Source organism: Centrocercus urophasianus, unplaced genomic scaffold (assembly GCF_019232065.1).
Source record: "Centrocercus urophasianus isolate 14NV4802_14NV808 unplaced genomic scaffold, USGS_Curo_1.0 seq_547, whole genome shotgun sequence".
In the NCBI taxonomy this organism is placed as follows: Eukaryota; Metazoa; Chordata; class Aves; order Galliformes; family Phasianidae; genus Centrocercus; species Centrocercus urophasianus.
Window position 1 is genome coordinate 16,906 of NW_024885141.1, and position 23,285 is coordinate 40,190.

General features: G+C 42.2%; 1 protein-coding gene across 1 annotated transcript in view; it reads right to left on the reverse strand.

Moving 5' to 3' along the window:
* LOC122169543 (mothers against decapentaplegic homolog 2-like) overlaps positions 1–23,285 on the reverse strand; it is a 25,933-nt gene continuing 2,648 nt past the window's right edge. Inside the window, exons 4-9 of the mRNA XM_042835785.1 lie at positions 13,802–13,876; positions 13,270–13,323; positions 12,477–12,689; positions 8,209–8,346; positions 7,915–8,059; positions 1–1,931 (exon numbers count right to left, since the gene is read on the reverse strand). Coding sequence (XP_042691719.1) covers positions 1,808–1,931; positions 7,915–8,059; positions 8,209–8,346; positions 12,477–12,689; positions 13,270–13,323; positions 13,802–13,876 — 749 coding nt within the window. The 3' untranslated portion in view covers positions 1–1,807. The remainder of the gene's footprint in view (positions 1,932–7,914; positions 8,060–8,208; positions 8,347–12,476; positions 12,690–13,269; positions 13,324–13,801; positions 13,877–23,285) is intronic.

Below are 23,285 nucleotides of genomic sequence, written 5' to 3' on the forward strand. Positions count from 1 at the left end.
TGAGAATTAAAACTTTTATTAGTGTATTCACATATTAGGCAAATGCAACACACATTAAGCTTATTTCTTACGTTCACAAGTTCTACCAATACATTAATCTACTGGCAAAACTAGCACAATCTGTTAACTGCTTTGCCAACTTTTAAAAGGCAGCTGGTCCACTTTCTCAAGGCTTGATGTTTTGGTATTTTTTGCTTCTATGCTCTAGTCATTACAGCATAAAAATATCCATGACTATCCTCAATTCAGTCAACTGATTAAATGGTCTAACACTGGCCATGTTTTGTCCACCAAGCTAAATAATCACTAGCTGTACTTACCAAGTATAGTGCTAGTGTAATGGGTGTAACAATGAGAAAGTACAAAGGCAATCCTGCTACTGCCACGATAACAGAAGAATGACAGACAGCTAGATCACAAGATTGTTAGTAAGACGTGTATTTTTCAAGTCAGAATAACCCTTCTATACAGTTTCTCAACCCCTCCCCAACACAGACTTATTAAAAATATTCTGAAATATATTCTACAGATATGGTGCAGCTGTAGTGTCCAAGGGTTCACAATAGCATGCACTGTGGTGAAGAACCTCAAAGTCCTTTTTTTGCTGGTCATAACTCAGCAACCACTATCCTAGTAGCTTTGCAGAAGCAACTACTTTCAATAATAAGGCCCATTATGACATAATGAATGTGTACAATGTGGTATGTCAGTAAGCTGTACAAAGCCACTCAGATCAGCGATTTAAGTTCTGTTACTGAAATATGTTAAGAAGTTGCATCTATTTAAAACCTATGCAAAAGATTCTAGTTTACCCTGGGAAAGGATTTTTCAACGTGTTTGGCTCCAAAAGCTAAATAAAAGATTTTTAGTGACATCTGTTTAATAAAAGCATGCAGATGTAAGGGGTAAGCCAATAACCTTCTGTATTTAATCTAGTATCCAATGCTATGGTCAATTCTCATTCCATGAGATAAACAGTGATTTCAGTGATCCAAGGCACAAAAAAGTCCCTAATAGATGACTGACAGTAATATTGCTGGCAACAGGTGCATCAACTCAGATGGGCAGGGAAAAGTAGATTCCTAGTGTGATGGATACTCAAAATTTACAGTATGGATTCCTTTCAGCCCCCATTAAGCATATATAAATTGTCTTGAGATTTCAGATAAATCTCAGACATTTCTTTTCCTTCCAACAGAGGGATTTTCTTTTTTTTTAAGGCAGAAGCAAAAAGTTAAGCTTTTATTTTTTAAAAGGAAAGTCTTATCTTTATGTTTAGGACAACTTGAAAATCTGCTTATATAAAAATATAAAAGAATAAAGGAGTCGAGTCTTGGAATTTGATGAGAGATTTGCCCCAATCAAAAAACAAACCAAACATCTATTTACGGGAACTGAAATGAAGAAGAGCACAATACTGCAACATCTGAGATCATGACACATAACCTGTATATATACTTAGCTATTCATGTTAATGATAAACCATTAGGACACTCAATTATATGCCCAATAAAAACAACATTAAGAATCTTTAGAACTGCCCCTTCTTCTTTCTGAAAAAGATATTTTTATACATTAAATTTTAATCTAGTAACTGAGTATAGAAAACAGAATCCACAAGGTGCTTTAATTGATAAGACCTCAAGTGCTGTTTTGTTGTTTTGTTTTTTTTTTTTTTAAAACCCCACCTTTTTGTACAGTAAACAGTTCATGGGAACCACACACAAATAATACGACAGATGAGCTGTTCTATGAAGTCTGTTGATGGGCCTTGGTATTTAGCCCACTGGTAGTGGAGGAAGGAGTTCTATGACATGCTGGAGCAGCGTACTGAAGGGGAGCCCATCTGAGTCAATACTTTGTCCAACCATTGTAGAGGTCCATTCAGATGAAGTTCAATCCAGCAAGGAGTGCTTGTTACTGTTTGCCGCCTGAAAAATTAGTTGGAACAGGAGGATCAGAAAGCAGCTTTGCCTACCATGAGGTTCTCCATCACACAATCCCTCATATGATGGTTCATCTATTCCTACTACACAAAGATAAAAAATTGCAACCATTACTATAAATGTACTAATGGTTCATCAAACAGTCTTAGGAAAAAAATACTCAACCCATATCTATAAGAAACAATAAATCACAGAATCATGGAATCATAGAATGGCTTAGGTTGAAAGGGACCTTTAAGATCATCTAGATACAACCCCCCTGCTATAGGCCAGGTTGCTCAAAGCCCCATCCAGCCTGGCCTGGAATGCATCCAGAGAGGAGGCACTCACAACCTCACTGGGCAACCTGTTCCTGTGTCCCACCACTCTCACAGTAAATAATTTCTTCCTAATATCTAGTCTAAATACAGCCTCTTCCAGTTTAAAGCCATTTCCCCTTGTCCCATAGCTACCTGCCCTTATAAAAAGTTCCTCCCCATCTTTCCTGTAGGCCCCCTTCAGATACTGGAAGGCTGCTATAAGGTCTCCTCAGAGCCTTCTCTTCTCCAGGCTGAAGAGTCCCAGCTCCCAGCCCGTTCACGTAGGGGAGGTGCTCCAACCCTCTGATTATCTTTGTGGCCCTCCTGTGGACCTGCTCCAACAACTCTATGTCCTTCTCATGTTGGGGGCTCCAGAAATGAACACAGTACTCCAGGTGGGGTCTCACAAAAGCAAATAATAACTATAAAAGTAACATTTTTTTTACAATATATCAAGAAGCATTGGAACAGGCTGCCCAGGGAAGTGGTGGAGTCACTGTCCCTAGAGATGTTCAAGAACAGAGGATACGTGGCAATTGGGGGACATGGTTAGTGTGCATGGTGGGGACAGGTTTGTGAGAATCCTTCTTTGTTTTTTTGACTCAAAGCTTGCTTCCTGAGGTATTTCTTGTGATAAGACTCTGATTGATTTGTTGAGGAGGCAACTAATGGGTGCTAACCGTGTGACAATGGATATTGCTTTGGGAACATTTGAAAGCCCCTTCCTTCAGAGCTGCTTGCTCTGTAGAAGAGCGGATGAGAGTGCTCAGGAGTGTTTACTGGCAGAAGATCTGGCCTGCGGCTAAACAGCTCCAGCTAGGTGTGGGAAAATTGGGGAACGATACCATCGTGTTCTGTGAAAAACAGGATGCAGATGGGCATCCCTGCTCCTTCTTATCTGCTGGCAAGGCCCGGAAGATGGGAACAAAGGAGTTTCTGCTGAGATCCCAAAGCCAGAAGCTGCCACTCAAAGGAGAGCTGACTCAACCACTTTGGATTTGAGCTGTCACTCTAAAGACAGCTGACTTGACCACTCTGAAACTATTGAAAAGGGGCCATCATCACCATGGTCGTCATCGCGCGTCGTCGTCGTTGTCAACAGAACAACTCTGCCTGACGACCCACCACTACTGAAGATCAAAGACTGAACCATGAACCTCACTGGGTCCATGGTGGTGACTATGTTCCTCTTGCTGCCTATAAAGACTCCTTGCCTCTTCTTTCCTATCTTTTCTATCGCCCTCCTTCCCTTCCCCATTACCCTAATCATAATAGTGTCCGTCCTCCCCTTCCCCATTTCCCTGATTAAGATTTGTAATAAACTGGTCGGACCAACATTTGAACCGTTGCTTCTTAATCTCACGCCGGGTATATAGATAATAAAAGAACCTCCTCTCCCTCCTATAAATTGGAGCGAGACAGGGTTGGGGTTGGTGATCTTAGAAGTCTTCTTCAGCCTTAATGACTCTATAACATTCTGCCCTACAGAGTAAGATAACTGAAGCAAATGTTGTATGTGCCATACTAAATGCCTTACTGCTAAAAAATAAGTCAAAACTGAAAATTTTGCACCCATTTATGTGTTTATGTCAGACAGCTGAACACAGCTGATATCTGCACTTTTTAAGAGTTTTCAAGCATAATTATGCTAGAATTTAATTGACTACTAAAAGAAAAAAGAAACAGAAATGCTCGGCTCTGCACAGGTGGTGTGGTTCAACAGTAGAATGCCATGGTAATTGTAAGAACTAGATTTCTAGAGCAACAGTCAGGATAAATGAACAAGGAAATCATACTAAATATTGTCAGAAAAACTGCATCATAACACAGTGTGTGGTTATACTGTGCCAGTTTAGAAATCTCGGGCCCATTAATTATTACACTTTCGGCCCCCATGACCCATAATCTCCACAGCCAAGATGGTATGCTCTCTCACGGTCTGTGCTTAAATTGTTATAACATATCCATAAGCTTGGCGGCTGTGTATGAGCGCGCCATTACATGTAATGTGGTATGTGGCAGGGGGCCACTCTTCGGATGCCAACCCTGCTGGTCTGTCTTGGATTTTCATTGTCTTCTGAGTTATTACTGGCCTTATTTGTAGAGGGTCTGAGGTTCCCAGATCTTCTAGCTGGCTTTAGTTTGCTTGGCCTTCTTTTTGTTCTTGGGTTCAACTAGGACCCAAGGATCCTGCTGATCTAAGTCTTCTTTCCCTTCTGGTAATATAGGTGTTAATTTCAAAGGGGAAGATCCATTTAAACATGGGGCAGTTTTCCCTGTCAAAGATGAAACTGTATTTTCCAGTTGTCTAATACGAGCTTTCAAAAGCTCATTTTCATCTTTTAAGACTTCTTCCAAGGAACGATATGCAGTAATGGTGAGAAGCAGTGGCCATGCCATGGCAGATACAGCTACTATTCTTTCCTTGGTTGTCCAAAAGTTTTGCCCTAATTTATTCATGAAGTTAGCCATTTTTAAAGGGGATTTAATAATAATGGGACCATTGTCCCTTACAGGACCCCATCATGAGAGGTAGATTGTGTTTTTTTAGTAGAAGCTTCCAGTATTTTCTGTATGTAGCGTAGGCCTCTACTGTATTTATAACCCTCTTGTGAAACAGTTATATAAGTTGTTTTTTTTTCTGCAAAGAAAGTTGCTGAACAGAGTAAAGTTAAGATTGGGGGCATTTTGACTTGGATAGAATTGAAACAAGCATAACATAAGGTAAATACGCAGGGTAGGAAGAGCCTAGCATAGGACAGAACCAACACGCTCACTCTTGGAAACATTGCCCTCCTATCTCCATAGGAAAGTACAAAACATACAAAAAAAATGACAGGATGGACTTCGAGCACTCCTTACACCATTCTTAAATAATCTAAGTGGCAGTTAGCCACAGGGAACCTAGGAATCCTGGAGTTTCCCCTGGGAGTTCCTCCTTTGGTGTATTCAGGGTCCCAGTGACCATTCAATGCACAATTTTTAAGGTAATCCATAGTAAATAAGTACTTGCATGGCTTGCCAAATGTAGCCATTAGACATGCCAGGACAATGAGAAAAACATTACAGAAAAGGTATGACAACAAAAGAACTAGCACAAAAGAAGGAAAGTAGACTAATAACCCATACGAGAAGATTCTAAACTCATAAGGGCAAAACTTCACCAAGAAGAAAACTCCAGAAAGAGATACTTCCCTGTTGGCAGTCAGGCCTTAAATGAGGTCTAAAAGAGGTGGAGGCAGGCTTCACCCCTTCTGGTTGCACAGGTGAATTGCCTTCACCTGTGCTCTCAGGGCTGACCATGTCTTATCCCCAGGTGGTCAATCAGTGGTTTGGGCTATGTTTCAATGGTTCCCATACAGACCTACTCTGCCTGAGAACTCCTGTTGTTTTTCTCTACTCACTTGAGGAATGGGAGTTTTCTCAAACAAGATTGGTGAGACTGCTGTTGCTAAACTAGTTTTTCTCCAGTAATTCTAGTTTCCAAAGTGAGGAGGCATTAAAATTCAAAGGCAGTAGATTAGTCAGACACAATTCCAGCCCCTTCATTTTTACAGTCGGCACAGGAACCCTTTGCTTGATGGAAATATGTTTATACAAGCAGAGGAACTGAAGACAGAAAAATTAAGCCGGTGAGAAGATAGATTTCAAAAGCTGTCTGAGGTTTGACATTTTCTAGAAGAAAGCAGCTGGGGTCTGTCCTCTCTCAACACTCTAAAAAACATTGTTATCTCTGCCCTGAATGTCTATGCCAAAACAAGGTGATCCAATAAAACAACAATCTAAACCACATGAAATGTAATTACATTTTCTCTCAAATTCTCTTCCAAAGAAGGAAGTTCATTACTCCACTGCTGTCATCTCCCCTACGATATGTTCTACAACATACTTCTTTAATATGTTATAACTGGGTCTGTTCAACAGCCCTGGAAAAAGATCAAATAGTGACAGTCACTTTGCAGCCATCTCAAAGCTGAAACTCAGCTTCTCCTACCCACAGATTTCCCATCTGAGTATCTCTGAATCTGCAATCTATTGTAATTACCTCAACTTAACTTTCTTTATAAGAACAGCACCATCTTTATCAAGGATGTACAGAAACTCATTCAGCACTCCATCAGCAGTTTCTGTGCTGTTCTGGAAGTTTCCTCTGGAGCTTTTTCAACCCTATGACCTCTGAAGGGTTTATGAACTACAATCAACATTCTACCTCCTTAGCAGAAACTTCACCAAAAGCCTCCTCACTGCTTTAACCTGAAATCCAACACTTAATTCCATTCACTTCAAGTTGTCTTCATGCAATCTGACTGATTGTGCCTTTCTTCTATTCTGATTTGAATGTTGTATTTATGTGTGAATATACACATTCTCCTTTGGAGCTAAGTCCAACTGGTCTTTAAACTGAAGCCAGATTTTTCCTTGCATACCTCTTGCTAACAAAGAGGTACCGATTTATTCCATCACTTAAATTTTTCATTCCATCTAACTACGCATCTACAAAATTGGCTTCGTTTAGCCATGAATCCACCCCCACATACCAACAGTTCATATTTACATGGATGTATTGCAAGAGCAGATAAAAGATCCCAAACCCCATGATCTTAACTTCAGAAATTATGAAGATTTCTTTAAAAAATGTTCTGTATTGCAATACAGTATTGATATACCAAGCTTCTATTCTTTCAGTAAACAATTTCAAAGGACATTTAAGGGATTTTGTTGTTGTTTAAAACCATATCTACAGCTCTTCAAAAGAATGAAACCTTTCAAATTGCTCAGTTAAAAGTTTCTCTTCTTTCCAAATTCCCATCCTACATTAAAAAGAGGCATCATCCTAAATGTCAGTTTTTAGTTTTTCCTAATAGAGAATATAATTGGACTGTATTTAAAAGCAGATAAAAGACCTTTTTTTTTTTTTTTTTTTTTTTTTTCCCACTCAAACAACTGTTTGTAGCAGTTTTACTACAGAAATGTATATCTTACTGCTGCAAAGTTTTTTTCCACTACAAGTTCCAATGCATTTACCATCCCCTAAAAGCTGTTGTAGTCTGTGTAATGAACTCAGAGTCACTCAAACACTTTCCCTTGGGTCTCATCAACTGCATCCCACACCACAACCCCACAAACTCATTTTACTCCACACTGAACAGTACAGAGACCTAAATGATGGTAGGTTTAACAGTAATTGTATAACAAGTTTTGAAACTTTGAGATATTGTCAGCGGTTTTGCCACAATAAGCCAACAAGCAGGACGAAGCAAGTAAGGGAACTCTGATGAAATTCATTGCTCAATGAACTTTGGTGCAATACTAAAATTAGTTTACTTGTCTTTATGACTTAGGAGTCCAACAGCTGAAGGGGAGAAAAGGAAAATATGAGTTCAACTTACAGACAGAAAGTGCAGTATTGTATGTATACATTTTGCCCAGAGATGTGGTGGATGCCCCGTCCCTGGAGACTTTAAAGGCAAGACTGGATCAGGCTCTGGGCAACCTGATCTAGCTGTGGATGTCCCTGTTCATTGCAGGGGAGTTGGACTAGATGAGCTTTAAAGGACCCTTCCAAATCTAAGGATTCTATGATTCTATGTATAGATTTCAATCCAGACAGAAAGTGTATTAGAGAAAGAAAAAATTGTTAAGACTAAATTGAAAAGTTTTTTTCTTACCTGTACTCAGCTCCCCATCCTTTAACAAAACTCATCCTTATGGTACACATTCTGGTAAGCTGATAAACTGCTTCAAAACCCTGATTCACAGACTGAGCCAGAAGAGCAGCAAATTCTTGGTTATTAAAGATTTTTAGGTTGCATCCTACAAAGAAAAGGTCAAAAAGGTGCACTTAACTACTTGTGTTTGCTACACAGAAGACCAAAACCACAGATAAACCCTTTCTAGGTATCAAAAGGAAAGCAAATGGCATTCTGTGAGTATATTACTAGATTTTTTTGTGGGTGACTGACCTGGTGGGATTTTGCAGACAGTTGCTGGATGCCAGCCATATCTTTGATTACAGTTGGGGCTCTGAACAAAAATTGCACTATCACTGAGGCACTCAGCAAAAACTTCTCCACCAATGTAATAGAGACGCACTCCCCTTCCTGGAACAGAATTCAAAGGAACTATTGTTACGATATGACCCAGGTACATGAATAAACAAGGGAATATTTTGCTTCAGAAAAGGCCAAGCTTTTTCTTTACAACAAAAATAGAAATCAATTATCTGGATGAGCATACTGCTGGGCTGATAGCTGCAGCAGAATACCATTAACTTGCTTTTTCATCACACAATACTTGAGGTAAAAGCAGAATAATTTTTAGTCTAGAGTGATGTAGAATTTTCTAGCCAGGTAATGCACTGTAACCAAATCTAAGTTAAGCAGCAAATAACTTTCTCACTCGCATCATATTTGAAAGGTCATGGCAGTCTGGTGAAGTTCCCACTTACTGGAAAAGGGGAAACATAATCCCCATTTTCAAGAAGGGGAAAAAAGAAGATCCAGGGAACGACAGGCCAATCAGTTTCACCTCTGTGCCTGGCAAGATCATGGAGCAGATCCTCATGAAGACCCAACTAAGGCACATGGAAAATAAAGACGAGGTGATTGATGGTAACCAACACGGCTTTACCAAGGGCAAGTCATGCCTGACAAACTTGGTGGCGGCCTTTCATGGAGTTGAGTTACAGCATCAGTGGATAAAGGAAGAGTAACTGACGTCACCTACCTGGACTTGTGCAAAGCATTTGATGCTGTCCTGCATAACATCCTGGTTGCCAAATTGGAGAAAAATGGATTTGATGGATGGACCACTCGCTGGATAAGGAATTGACTAGATGGTCACACTCAGAGAGTTGCAGTCAAAGGCTCAATGTCCAAGTGGAGACCGGTGACGAGTGGCATTTCTCAGGGATCAGTGTTGGGACCAGTGTTATTTAACATCTTTGAAGGCAACATGGACAGTGGGATTGAGAGCACCTTCAGCAAGTTGGCAGATGACACCAAGCTGAGTGGTGCAATTGACACACTAGAGGGAAGAGATGCCATCCAGCGGGACCTGGACAGACTTGAGAGGTGGGCACTTGCCAACCTTATTGTCATGGTTTTATGATTTTTGTTATCGGTATTCCACATCATAACATAATGTATTGCACTGGGAGTTAAAGAGTTAATGCTCCAGTTCCATGGATTGTTGATAGTTACACGTATACCTGACTCAAAAGAGAACTACATATCCCAGAGGACTTTTCACTGTTATGTTTCCATTTTGCATTCAGAGGGAAAGACAAAACTTTTCACAGGTCACAACATGCCCCCTTTTCCCTTTCTCATCCTTACTGCTTGTCTCAGAAGTGCATGCTCTCTAGCTGTCTCGCCTTCAGCATTTGAGTAAGGTCTTTGGTTTTTGGACACTCTCTCACTCATTTTATTTGATTTATTAGCCTCAATTCCAATTATATTCTATTATGTTATCTTGTATTCTGATATCATATTTAGTAAATTAACTTTCCTCTTCAAACTATTGCCACTGTTTTGTTTTTAGACCCATCCCCCTACCCTTTCCCCTTTTCCCCCTTCCCCATGGTGTGGGTCTGTGGGTCCCCCCACCCCATCAGTCATGGAACTGGGCTGAACAGGCCTGTAAACCACTGAAACTTATTTAGTTCAATAAGGTCAAGTGCAAGGTCCTGTATCTGGGTCATGGCAATCTCAAGCACAGATACAGGCTGGGCAAAGAATGGCTTGAAAGCAGCCCTGAGGAGAAGGATTTGGAAGTGTTGATTGATGAAAGATTCAACATGAGCCGACAATGTGCACATGCAGCCCAGAAGGCCAACTGTATCCTGGGTTGCATCAAGAGAAGTGTGACTAGCAGGTCAAAAGGGGTGATTTTGCCCTTCTGTTCTGCTCTCATAAGACTCAACCTGGAGTACTGCATCCAATTCTGGAGCCCTCCAACACAAACAAAGACATGGAGTTGTTGGAGAAGGTCCAGAGGAGGGCCACAAATATGATCAGAGGGCTGGAACACCTCCCCTATGAGAGCAGGCTGAGAGAGCTGGGGCTCTTCAGCCTGGAGAAAGCTATGGGGATACCTTATAGTGGCCTTCCAGTATCTGAAGGGGGCCTACAGTGTGAGAGGTAGATTGTGTTTTTGCAGTAGAAGTTTCCAGTATTTTCTGTGTGTAGTGCAGGCCTTTACTGAACTCATAACCCTATTGTGAAACAGTTATGTAAGTTGTTTTTCTTCCACTAAGAAAGTTGCCGAACAGAGTAAAAAGTTAAGATTTGGGGCATTCTGACTTGGGTAGAATTCAGACAGGCACAACATAAGGTAAATATGCAGGGTGGAGAGAGAGCCTGGCATGGGACAGAACGAACGTGCTCACTCTTGGAAACACTGCCCTCCTATCTCCATAGGAAAGTACAAAACATACAAAAAAATCAACAGGTTGGTAATGGACCTTATATGGAAATGTATCATAGCAACAGCGTTGGGGAAATTGTGAGCCTGCGATGCTCAACCAATGAGCAAGCACCAGGAGAGCATTAACTGCGTCGAGTTTAGGGTATATAATGGAATGAATTTCACTGACTGGTGCACAATTTCTCCCTTGCCAATAGGGGGTGTGCGCCTGTTATTGCAATAACAAATAAACTTTGCTGCTATCACTAAGATCTTTGCCTAACCTGTAATTTTTGACTTTGAGGGTTTCTCACATCAGGAAAGCTGGGGAGGAACTTTTTATAAGGGCAGGTAGCGACAGGATGAAAGGAAGTGGCTTTAAACTGGAAGAGGCTGTATTTAGACTAGATATTAGGAAGAAATTATTTACTGTGAGAGTGGTGAGACACAGGAACAGGTTGCCCAGTGAGGTTGTGAGTGCTTTCTCTCTGGATGCATTCCAGGCCAGGCTGGATGGGGCTTTGAGCAACCTGGTCTAGAGGGAGGTGTCCCTGCCTATAGCAGGGGGGTTGGAACTAGATGATCTTAAGGGTCCCTTCCAACTCAAACCTTTCTATGAATCTATGATTCTATGAATATCACAATTAAAATAAAAAGATTAGATTCAGCATAATTAGCCTACCAATGTGAAGTGCTGTATGTGAAGTGGCACTTGCTGTTAAGACGATGGGGAAAAAAAACCAGAGCAATATATCACTTGGACAGACTCTCCTCTTGCATGCATCCATACCATTGTCCAACCCACTGCATACCCCTTTTTTCTGTACCACTTTGACAAAAAAAAAATAATGGGACTTCATTTAGACCTATTTCTGAGAAGAAATCACTCAGAAATCCTATTGCTCACTTTTGAATTGTAATCTTGTTCTGTCTCAGAGTGAAAAAAAAAAACTATGCGGGTTATTTCTGGCACAAGCAAGAGGAATATGCAATTGATTTCCCCCAAAATCAATTTGTAATTAACAGCTCCTTTGAAGAAGCTACTCTCTACTCTCCTTTTTGTATAAATAAAAAATCAGCTACTCTAAAAAAAGGGAGAGCACCTTACATGCCTGCTTTCTCCCACAATTGATCATCACAAGCACATCCTGGGCTTCTCCACATCTACAATTTTATTACACAAGTATCTGATTTGGAGTGGAGAAAGTCAAAAGGTTCTACTAAAAATGTATCAGTAAAAAAATAAAAAATAAAAAATTAGTGAACACTGCTAAATGAAAGAATCCAATAAAAATAATATAGAATTTATTGAAGAAGAGGCTGCAATGTGGAAAACAGTATTCTGTAACTATTAAGGAGAAAATCTTGATTATGTCATGATCGAGCCTCGAGAGAGAAGTTTGGAGGCTGGATACACAGGGGTGAAATGATCCCAAAACAGATCTGTGTTCTTCCTACCTGGACCACTACAGAAATGATTTCATGGTGTATGGGAACTGCTGAGTCATGGCCTGAACCTCTGATTGATCACCTGAGGCGAGCCATGAGTCAGCCAGAGGAGCACAGGTGAAGGCAAGTCACCTGTCCTAGACCTATTTAAGAGCTGGCTACGAACAGGGAAAGATCTTGTCTAAAGATCCCCTCTTTTGGTGTTTTTGTAGGTGAGCCTAGCATAAAGGTAAACCTTCCATTTTTTCTCTCTTATTATCTTAGTCTGCTTTGCCTAACTCTCTTGTTATTTTTGTGGTTATAATATCTTAATATCCATTGATTATACATATGGCTAGGCTCAAGTGTTAAAATAGTGTAAAGATCAGATCCTTACCTATGTGGCGCCTTGTCATTTCCACTGTTGCGTTTCTGTTGACGTTGGAAAGCAAACCTAGACAAAACCGTTCGGAATTGGATGGATCTGTAAAGCCATCTACAGTCAGGGAAGGCTGTGATGCATGGAAGGTTTCTCCCACTCTTTGATTCAACTCATAATATGCTATTGAACACCAAAACGCTGGTTCCGAATAAGTGACTGGCTGCAAGTCTGAAAACAATAAACAATAAGAGTAGCACAGAACTTGAGCCTAAAATAACCCTATCTGCCCTACTTTTCTTCTCTTCCAGGAATGACAGCTCTTGTCTCCTCAAGCTTATGCATATTACTATTCTGCTTGCTTGCTGTGATTTTTACCTACCTCAGTAAAAAAGAATGAAATTCAGTATTTCATACAAGGGAAGAGAGGAGATGATCTAAAATGGGCATAGCTTGAGTACTTCAGTACTTGCATTTTGGTTAACAAAATAATTAAGCTACTGTGAGTTCCAGACATTGAGAAACTCCTGTTGCCTTTCTGTAACTTGAAAACACTTTGGTAATGTTAAATAAGATATTCAACTGAATCACTCAGAGGTTTTACTCTTTCCTAGACATTCAGTTGCAGAAGTACAGTAGTTGTTAGCTAGTTATTAACCCAGGTCTATAATACTTATCATCTGGAAGCCAATCCAATAGTATTCTTCCAACACAACTCTGACTTTGCTAAGTTATGCTTTTATTTTTAGTGTAATTGTATACATAAAGAGGAGCGTGTGTCCTCACACACCAAAACAAGTTTCCAGCTTACCCAGGCTGTGATTAACTGGGGAGAGAGTACTGGGAGACAGCTCTGCTGGAGATCCTGTTGGAGCAACACATATTGGTTCAGAGCAAATGATTCTTGTTATTTCAGACAGATAAGTATGACTGTTAATTTAGGTACTAGCTTCATCTTAATGTTCTTTGGACTAAGAAATCTCAGAAAACCTAGAACAAGTTTTCCAGCGTGTCTCATCTTTATTCAGAATTCAGATCACATTTAATTTTCCAGACTCCTGGGAACCTACCTCTCCTTGTAAAGAGCCTATTAACACCTCAGCAGGGCATTTGGCAGAGATCTCTACATGCAGAGTCTGTGAACATTTCTTTATTTATGCACTTCTCCAGTGAGAAGGTCCTTCAATAGAGCCTTCCTAACAAGAATTAATTTGAAATGCAACACAACAGGTTGTACAGAGGGCTGCTGCTGTCATCACTTGGGCTGAAAGCATACCACTATAAGTAAAGGGATCACAACAAGCAATCCCAAGTCTACAAAGTGGTGAAAAATGAAATGTTACCTGTATCCATGCTTTGGTTCAACTGCTGGTCACTCGTTTCTCCATCTTCACTGATATATCCTGGAGGTGGTGTTTCTGTCAAACAGAAAATATCTATTTATTGTTTAAACAGATGGGAAACTTGTAAGATTGAGCATTTGGGGTTTAGTCCTCAAGTCCTTGTAAGTTCTGCGTGATATCTGAACACCAAATTAGAATGTCATTACACTGGATTTCGTTCCAGCAGAAGCTCCAATCCATTATCTGCCTGATGATGTAAAATGAATCATCCGTGTACCCATCAGTTGCTCACGCATTACATAATTAATGGACAACTGTCATGGTTCTATGTTTTTTTTTTGTTTTGTTTTTGGGTTTCAGTATTCCACATCAAAACATCATGTAGTGTATGGGGCATTAAAGTGTCACTGCCCCAATTCCAAGTACCTATCCCTGTACATTACAGCAGTCACGGGATCTGGCCCTTCCGGGGGGGGGGGGGGCGCTCTCTTGCTGCCTGGCAGTGGGTGCTGGAGGGTGCTTTCCTAGCCGTTCCAAGCTTTTCAGGTTTGAATCGGTCCCGGGAACTCTCTCTCTCTCATCTTGTCTGATTTATTAATCTCAATTTCAATTAAATTGTATATATTGTGTTATCTTGTATTCCGATATTATAGTAAAATAAGTTTTCCTCCATAGATTGTCGCCGCTCCTCTTTTCCTCCCTTCCTTCCTTCCTTCCCATTTTTGTGGGACTGGGGTGGGGGGGGAGGGCAGAGGCCTGTCGCCCCTGTCACGGACATAGATTGATCTGGTCAACTCCGTGACAACAACCTTTACTTGCTCCATGTAATAAAGATACTTCCATTACGAGCAATAATTTTGTAATTGTGAACAACAGCTTTCACATTTAGTAGAACTACAAATGAAAAAACATCTGGTAATTTTACAAAAAATATAGGAGCTGTCTTCATGCAGTAAAACCATCAGAACAGACACCTTATCACATTTTAAAAGTTGTAAGATTGAAAAGGTAATTTTCAGTTGTGTTACCATATCTATTTTTCTTTAACACTGTATTGGAACTGCTGAGTCATGGCCTGAACCTCTGATTGAGCACCTGAGGGGAGTCATGAGTCAGCCAGAGGAGCACAGGTGAAGGCAATTCACCTGTGCTGCCGGAAGGGGTGGAGCCTGGCTCCACCTCTCCTAGACCTATTTAAGAGCTGGCTACTAGTGGGGAAGGATCTATTTTGGAGATGGCCTCTTCTGGTGTTTTGTGGTGCCCAGCATAAGGGTAAGCCTTCCACTTGATCTCTTTTGGTTTTGTAGTCTACTTTGCCTAACTGTCTTGTTTATTTTGTTATTACAATGTCTGAATATTCTTTGATTATACACTTGGTGAGCCAGGCAGGCCAAATATACTCAAATTTACATCATGTCTTTTCTTTGGAATTTCTATAAATGGGTCAAGGGGGAGAACAATACTCCTCTAGAGTAAAAGATTCCAGGGCAGATCCCAGGATTTGTGGGATCCCCCTATTATGAGCGAGCGGATATCATTGAGAAAATCGGGTCCCTTATGCGTTACGGGCAATATTTCCCCATATTGCATGTTGGATTACTTTCAGGGACTTAGCAAGGATGTGCTCGTTACTGAAGAAAGATAGCTGGTTGTCTCCACGGTGGCATGGCCACTATTAAGTGCCCTAAATCATGTGGAAATAAGAAATAATATTTTAGAGAACAAAAATCAACTTTTGAAAGACTATTGGAAAAACTAGAGCAAGAACTTGGTGTATTAACGGGGAAGAAGCCCATTCTACGTCTTCCCATAGTCGAAGTTCATAACATTTCAGTAAACGATGACCAGACTCGTGAATCAACAGACTTGGTTGATGAGGAAAATAAAAAATCCAAATTAGATCTTGAATATCCAATTTTGACCAATCTTACTAGAAGTCCATCCTGTCATAACCCAGAAAACAAAAAAAGTGCAGGACCGACCTGCAGGGGTGCCGCCTGATCAGTGGCCCCCTACCCAGACTCATTTACATGGAACGGCCTGGCCATACACGGCAACAGAACTGGTGGATTTAGTACAGCGATTTCGGCAGAAGCCTAGACAAAGTGTGCGGGGTTGGTTATTAAGACTGTGGGATTCTGGGGCAGAAAGTGTCTTGGTGGATGGCCCAGAAATAGCTGAGTTGGCCACCATGACTGTCCATCCTGCTCTCAGACAGAGGTTATATGCGGGTAAGCAATACCTTGATGAAAACCATTCTATACTAGAATGGTTAACGGCAGCCTGCCGTATGGTATGGCTGCATAAATCGGGCATACCTCTACATACAGGGTTGTGGTCCTCCATGGAGGACCTTCAGAATTATGTCCGCGAACTGGGTGTAAGGGAGGCTATCTATGAAGACACATTTGATGGTCCTGATATGGTCAAATTTTCAGCAGGGATGAAAGACTTGATTCTACAGCAAGCTCCCTCTCATCTGTATGGTACCTGTATGGGAACTGCTGAGTCACGGCCTGAACCTCTGATTAATCAGCTGAGGTGAGCCTTGAGTCAGCCAGAGGAGCACAGGTGAAAGCAATTCACCTGTGCTGCCGGAAGGGGGGGAGCCAGGCTCCACCCCTCCTGGACCTATTTAAGAGCTGGCTACCAGAGGGGAAGGATCTCTTCTGGAGATCCCCTCTTTTGGTATCTTCTGGTGAGCTCAACCCAAGGGTAAGCTCTTCCACTTATTCTCTTTTGTGATCATTGTCTGTTTGCCTTACTCTCTTGATTATATTGTAATTATAACATCTTGGTTATACAAAATTATAACATCTTGGTTATACAGTACCCTAGTCTCTATATTAAATCCCCTGGTGGCCTCAGAAGCTGTAGTCCAGTAGGCTGCCCAGATAGCGGCTGACCTGGGAGAAACAGAACACCTGTGGACTAGGCGCAGTATTCGGATGTTGGAAGAAGCAGAGGTCCTGCTGGTCAGTAAAGCCAAAATGCCGGCTACTGGAGCTCCTCTATCAGTACCCATAAGGGTCTCCCATAAACAAATGATTAATAATTTAATTTGGGCTGGGGTCCAATTTGCTAAGATTGACCGCCAGCCCAACTATGTCTTTCTCCAGCTCTGGAGACAACTGAAGGACAATCAAAAATGCCAGAACTCACCCTTGATTTCTTAGGGTAGGGTTATAGAGAGGGTACCAACAACAAGATGGAACCTAGAAGATTCCGTTGTTCAAATAGGGGGGGGAAAAAAAAAAAAAAAAAGCTGCCTCAGGTTTCTTGGGCCACAATGCCTGAGCCACCAGAAGCAAAAGAATTGGCCCTAGCACAATTCATGGTGTAACGAGGGATGTTAGTCCCCATAGGGCCTCCGGATGGGACCGGAGGCCGTAAGTAGAATTAATGATTTCTTGGTCCCGAAAAAAATATTCAGAGTTATGGCATTAGTGGACACTGGAGCAGAAACATCAATTATCTACGGAGATCTGACGAAATTTGATGGGGACAGAGTGATGATTGGTGGTTTTGGGGGACAGACTATTCCTGTCACCCAAACATGGTTAAAATTAGGGGTTGGGTGTCTCCCACCCCGGGAGTACAAGGTGTCTATTGCCCCAGTCCAAGAATACATCCTGGGCATAGATATTCTATGGGGTCTGGCCCTCCAGAGAACTGTGGGAGAGTTCAGACTTCGACGGAGAAGTATCAGTATCCGGGCGGTGCAGGCAATATTAAGAGGCCATGCGATACATGGGCCTGTTTGCCTGCCAAAACCGCGCCGGATTACTAACGTCAGACAGTATAGACTCCCGGGTGGGCAAGATGGAATATCGAGAACGGTGCAGGAATTAGAAAAAGTGAACATTATAAGACCTGCACACAGCCCATATAACTCCCCCATATGGCCAGTGCGAAAGTTGGACGGCACATGGAGAATGACAGTAGATTACTGATAATTAATTAAGGTCACGCTGCCTATTCATGCAGCCGTACACAATATTGCCTCCCTAATGGACACATTGAGTAGGGAGATAAAAACCTATCATTGTGTCCTAGATCTAGCAAATGCGTTCTTCAGTATCCCAATTGCTGAGGAATCGCAAGATCAGTTTGCGTTTACGTGGGGAGGCAGGCAGTGGACCTTTCAGGTCCTGCCACAGGGGTACGTGCGTTCACCAACGTGTTGTCACAATCTAGTGGCGCGTGACCTGGCTGATTGGAGAAAACCTGATGATGTTAACCTATATCATTATATTGATGATCTCCTGTTGACATCCGACTCACTGGAGGCAGTAGGACAGGCAGCAGATTGATTAACCGCCTATTTACAACAGAGGGGATGGGCTATAAATCCCCAAAAGGTGCAAGGTCTGGGCCTGTCCGTAAAATTTCCTGGGGGTGGTTTGGTCAGGAAAGACCATAGTGCTACCCAGTGCTGTTATAGATAAGGTTCAGGTGTTCCCAGTCCCTACAACATCGAAGCAGCTGCAAGAGTTTCTAGGTATATTGGGTTACTGGTGTTCCTTTATACCTCACCTAGCGCAGCTGCTAAGGCCACTATACAGACTCACAAAAAAGGGGCAGCTATGGGACTGGGGGAAAACAGAACAGGATGCTTTCCAACAAGCAAAACTGGCAGTTAAACAAGCCCAGGCATTGGGTATATTCGATCCTACCCTCCCAGCCGAGTTGGATGTTTATGTTACTCAAAAAGGCTTCGGTTGGGGCCTGTGGCAAAGCCAGAGCTCTGTTCGGACCCCCATTGTTTTCTGGTCTCAGGTTTGGCACGGAGCAGAAGAAAGATACAGTATGATTGACAAAACAGTTATTGGCTGCCTATTCGGCATTACAGGCAGTAGAGCCAATAACTCAAACAGCTGCAGTTATAGTCAAGACCACTCTGCCGATTCAGGGGTGGGTGAAAGATCTGACCCACCTTCCTAAGACAGGGGTGGCCCAAGCAGAAACAGTGGCATGATGGGTCGCCTATCTCGGCCAAAGGAGCAGTCTGTCTTCATCACCCTTGATAGAAAACTGCAGAAGATTCTAGGCCCAGTGATGTATCACAGAGATGCACCAAAAGAAATACTGGTCACTCCACCAGAGAAGAGTCCCGTTCAGTAGGGAAAATATCTTATCCCTGAAGATGCCTGGTCCACAGATGGCTTCAGCAAGGGCAACCCGAGCAAGTGGAGAGCAATAGCATACCATCCTTCCACCGAGACAATCTGGTTTGACGAGGGGGATGGTCAGAGCAGCCAATGGGCAGAACTGCGAGCCGTGCGGATGGTTATAACCAAGGAACCCGGTGATGGTATCCTGAACATCTGCACAGATAGTTGGGCTGTGTACCGGGGGCTCACTCTTTGGATTGCACAGTGGGCCACCCAGGAATGGACTATCCACGCCTAACCGATCTGTGGCGAAGACATGTGGTTAGATATATGGAATACGGTCCAACACAGGACTGTACGTGTCTACCATGTTTCTGGTCATCAGCCCCTACAGTCACCGGGAAACGATGAAGCCGACACACTGGCCCGAGTTCGATGGATTGAGAATTCACCATCTGAGACCATGGCCTGCTGGTTACATCAGAAGCTATGGCATGCTGCACAAAAGACAATGTGGGCAGCTGCTAAAGCATGGGGACTGCCCATACAACTATCTGATATCGTCCAGGCATGCTAGGATTACAACGCTTGCTCCAAGATGAGACCGAGATGGTTGCCCGAAACAACAGCCCATCTTGCTAGAGGACACAATCCTCTCCAGCGATGGCAGGTCAATTACATCAGGCCCCTTCCTCGCTCTGAGGGGGTAAGATACGCCCTGATCTGCGTGGACACTGCAAGTGGGCTGATGCAGGCCTATCCAGTACCGAGAGCAAACCAGGCATATACCATCAAGGCACTCGCTAAACTAATGTCTGCCTACAGCACACCTCAGGTCATCGAGAGCGACCAAGGGACTCATTTTACTGGTGCAACGATACAGCGCTGGGCAGAAGAAAATAACATTGAATGGCGATTCCACCTCCTGTATAATCCAGCGGGGGCAGGCCTCATTGAACGTTATAATGGTATTCTTAAGGCTGCCCTGAAGACAGACTCCCAGTCCTTGCAGGGGTGGACGAAAAGACTATGAAACCCTGCGGGACCTGAATGAAAGACCTCGGGACAGCAGACCCAGTGCCCTGAGAATGTTGCAGACAACATGGGCCACCCCGCTTAGGATCCAAATTACGGGCACTGATCATCAGGTAAGACCCCAGATTGGTAACGAAAATAATCTTCTGCTCCCTGCCCCTGAGAATTTAGAGCCGGGTACCCATAAAATAAAATGGCCCTGGAAGGTGCAGGTAGGACCCAAGTGGTGTGGCCTACTTGCACCTTGGGGGAGACTATTGGAGGTGGGAGGCTCAGTAGTCCCTCCAGTAATAGGTCCATGGCCTACTGATATTGTGGTCAACACTCCAGTCTTCATTGCTAAAGGGACCCCCATCGTGTCCCTGTGGCAGATCAGGACACCTCCTTTGGTGCCTGATATCATTATGCAGCCGCAGACATCTGGCCAGAAGGTGTGGTACTGGGGCACATCCTGGCTGCCTGTACAAGCAGGAGTGTTGACCCAGGATAGAAATAGGGCCTGTATCTTGCCCTGGAGAGCAGACCTTCCCCTCCTGGTAGCTCTGAAACATCTGTATTACTCCCCGTGAGCCTGTGAGCCTTCAGGACCACCGGAAGGAACAAGATGCCATCAAGCGTTCCAGTGTTGCTGTCAGATCACGTACAACGCCTCGTGATGGTCTGCATGGGACTGATGGAACATAGAACGGACCTGCACCTCAGCACCTCATGCCTCCAGTCACATCATCGAGCGCTGTCCCATAGATGAATATGGACATTCACTGGTCATCACTTGTCTTGAATTGTACCAACAAGCGTCGTGATAAAAATTGTATAAGCGTCGCGATATACCGGATCTCTGTGTTAGGGAAAGCTTACCCTTTAGTTAACCTGGTCATTGGTTCATGCTGTGAAGGGGTGGAGTGTTTGGTAACTGCTGAGTCATGGCCTGAACCTCTGATTAATCACCTGAGGTGGGCCATGAGTCAGCCAGAGGAGCACAGGTGAAGGCACCTGTATTTTGTGATTATAACATCGTAATATTCTTTGATTATACAAGCACCTAACAGTTGCTTTTATTCATTAACGGTCAGGGTATTGTTTAATGAGTTGTGATGCATAAGCACTATTTATTATGGTAATTCTGATGTGCTATTAAAAAACACCAGTTCTTATCACTGGCTTTCTTTAAAGTTGGGATACTGGGCAAATGTCTCTTTCTACGTATTAAAGACAAAATATCACTCTCTTTAGTGAAGGTGGTCAAAGCCAACTGATCTCTACAATCACCTTAGAATCGTGTCTAAAACGTCTAAGAGATTAAACATTTAATTACTTATTACCAAACAGCAGAAACAAACGTAAAGCCTTCGGAATTAAATTCAAATTGTGTCTTTATCATGTGAGAGATTTACAGAAGTAGAGTAACTTCAGAAGGAAGTCAGCAAGAGGAAACTTGATTAAATAAGGTTATTAAATAAAAGTGAACAAGAACAACTACATCTTTGATTCACTATGTACAATAAGCACACTAAATATAGATATGGCAAAATTCAAGGGAGAATTTAAAGGGAAAATCATGGGAAATACAATGACAAAAAATTAGTTATTTTGAACATTTTTATAAAATTCATTGTGGTAAACTGGATTCCACCCATCTTTTTCTCATTTGATATAGTTAAGCCCTCATATATGGTCAAGGTCAATCACCATTTTCAATGCAACCTACACCTGTTGTTTCCAGTCGTTTTTTTTTGGCACAGGTTATGTTCCATATCTAGCTGTCTGAACACAGACTCCCTCCATTTATTAATACTATTTTAGAGTCAGAGGTGAGCAACAGCACATATGGAAATAAATGCTCGAGTACAACATTAACAATTCCTAGTCTGAAGTCTGGATGCCACAGCTTAGCACATCCTGAACTTGGAAGGGCCCTTAAGTCTTATCCTGTACCTCCCCAATCACCACCTGCCCAACAAACATACACAGTAGATGAAATCAATCTCTTTGTAGACCAAGCAAACCAATACTTTGTAGACTGAATAGTACCGTGGTTGTAGTCTGGCCTCCTGCTACAGAAGCAGAAGCACAAAGCTTATCGAACATAAGTAGTAAAGATTAGCTATCAATGCCAAAGTGAGATTCAGATATGAGTCTTGAATACAAGAGTAGGGTGTCAGTGGCAAAGAGAAGGAGGCAAGGCGTGGTGAGCTGCATAAATATGTGTAGATCATGTGAATGTCCACAATCACCTTGAGCGGGCTTCCTGCAAATAGCTACCTCTAGCTCCTTGAGCTCGTTTCCTGGATTTCCAAATGGTGCCTTTGCAGTAAGCTGTCCATAAACACCATCAAAAGCCCTCAGATCGAGTAAAAAAAGTATACATAAGTGAAGAAACAACATCAAGTTTGAGCATCTTAAAAACCTCTTTAAAGATCTTGTCATAGAATGGCTTAGTTTGGAAGGGACCTTAAAGATCATCTAGTTCCAACCCTCCTCATGCGGTAACAAATTCTGCATTAATTAAATAAATAAGATCAAATTCATTGAAATTTTCTTGGTGCTAATTCAATTTTCAGATATATTTAAAGGAAATACAAACAACATCCTGCATAAGACATGTAGATACAATTTGTATATTTGCACATGTTTGAGTTTCAAGGCAGTCATTCCTCTAGAATCAGGATCTGAATTCTCAGCTTATTTCAGTCCTTGGGTGCTGTAATACAGTTGCCTTAAACATTTATGAAAAACTTCAGCTTGGCTCAGTTTTACATTCCAGGCAACTTCCTGAAGTGGTAGGAAATGGGAAACTGGGACAGGAAACAAAGGTCACTCATTTCACATTTCAATAAGGATAGAGGCTTGTGTGCACTGTAGCAGTTCAGCTTTGAATTTTTTTTTGTTTGTTTTGGTGTGGGGAAGAAGCAAAGAGAAGGAGAAAAAATTCTTTATTAATTCAATAATGTTTATATTGAATACTAACAGCAAAACTGTACGCACACTGGAGTTACAAATACACAAAACAGATCTCAATCAATTATGAACTACAGATAAAAAGTTTTTAGTCACTGTATGGAAACTCTTGACTTACAGCCTGATCCGCTGATTAAGCACCTAGGGATAAGACATGATCAGCTCTGGAAGCACAGGTGAAGGCAATTCACCTGTGCAATCAGAAGGGGTGGAGCCTGGCTCCACCTCTCTTAGACCTCATTTAAGGGCTGACTGCCACTAGGGAAGTGTTGTTGTTGTTGTTGTTGTTGTTGTTGTTGTTGTTGTTGTTGTTGTTGTTGTTGTTGTTGTTGTGTGTGTGTGTGTGTGTGTGTGTGTGTGTGTGTGTGTGTGTGTGT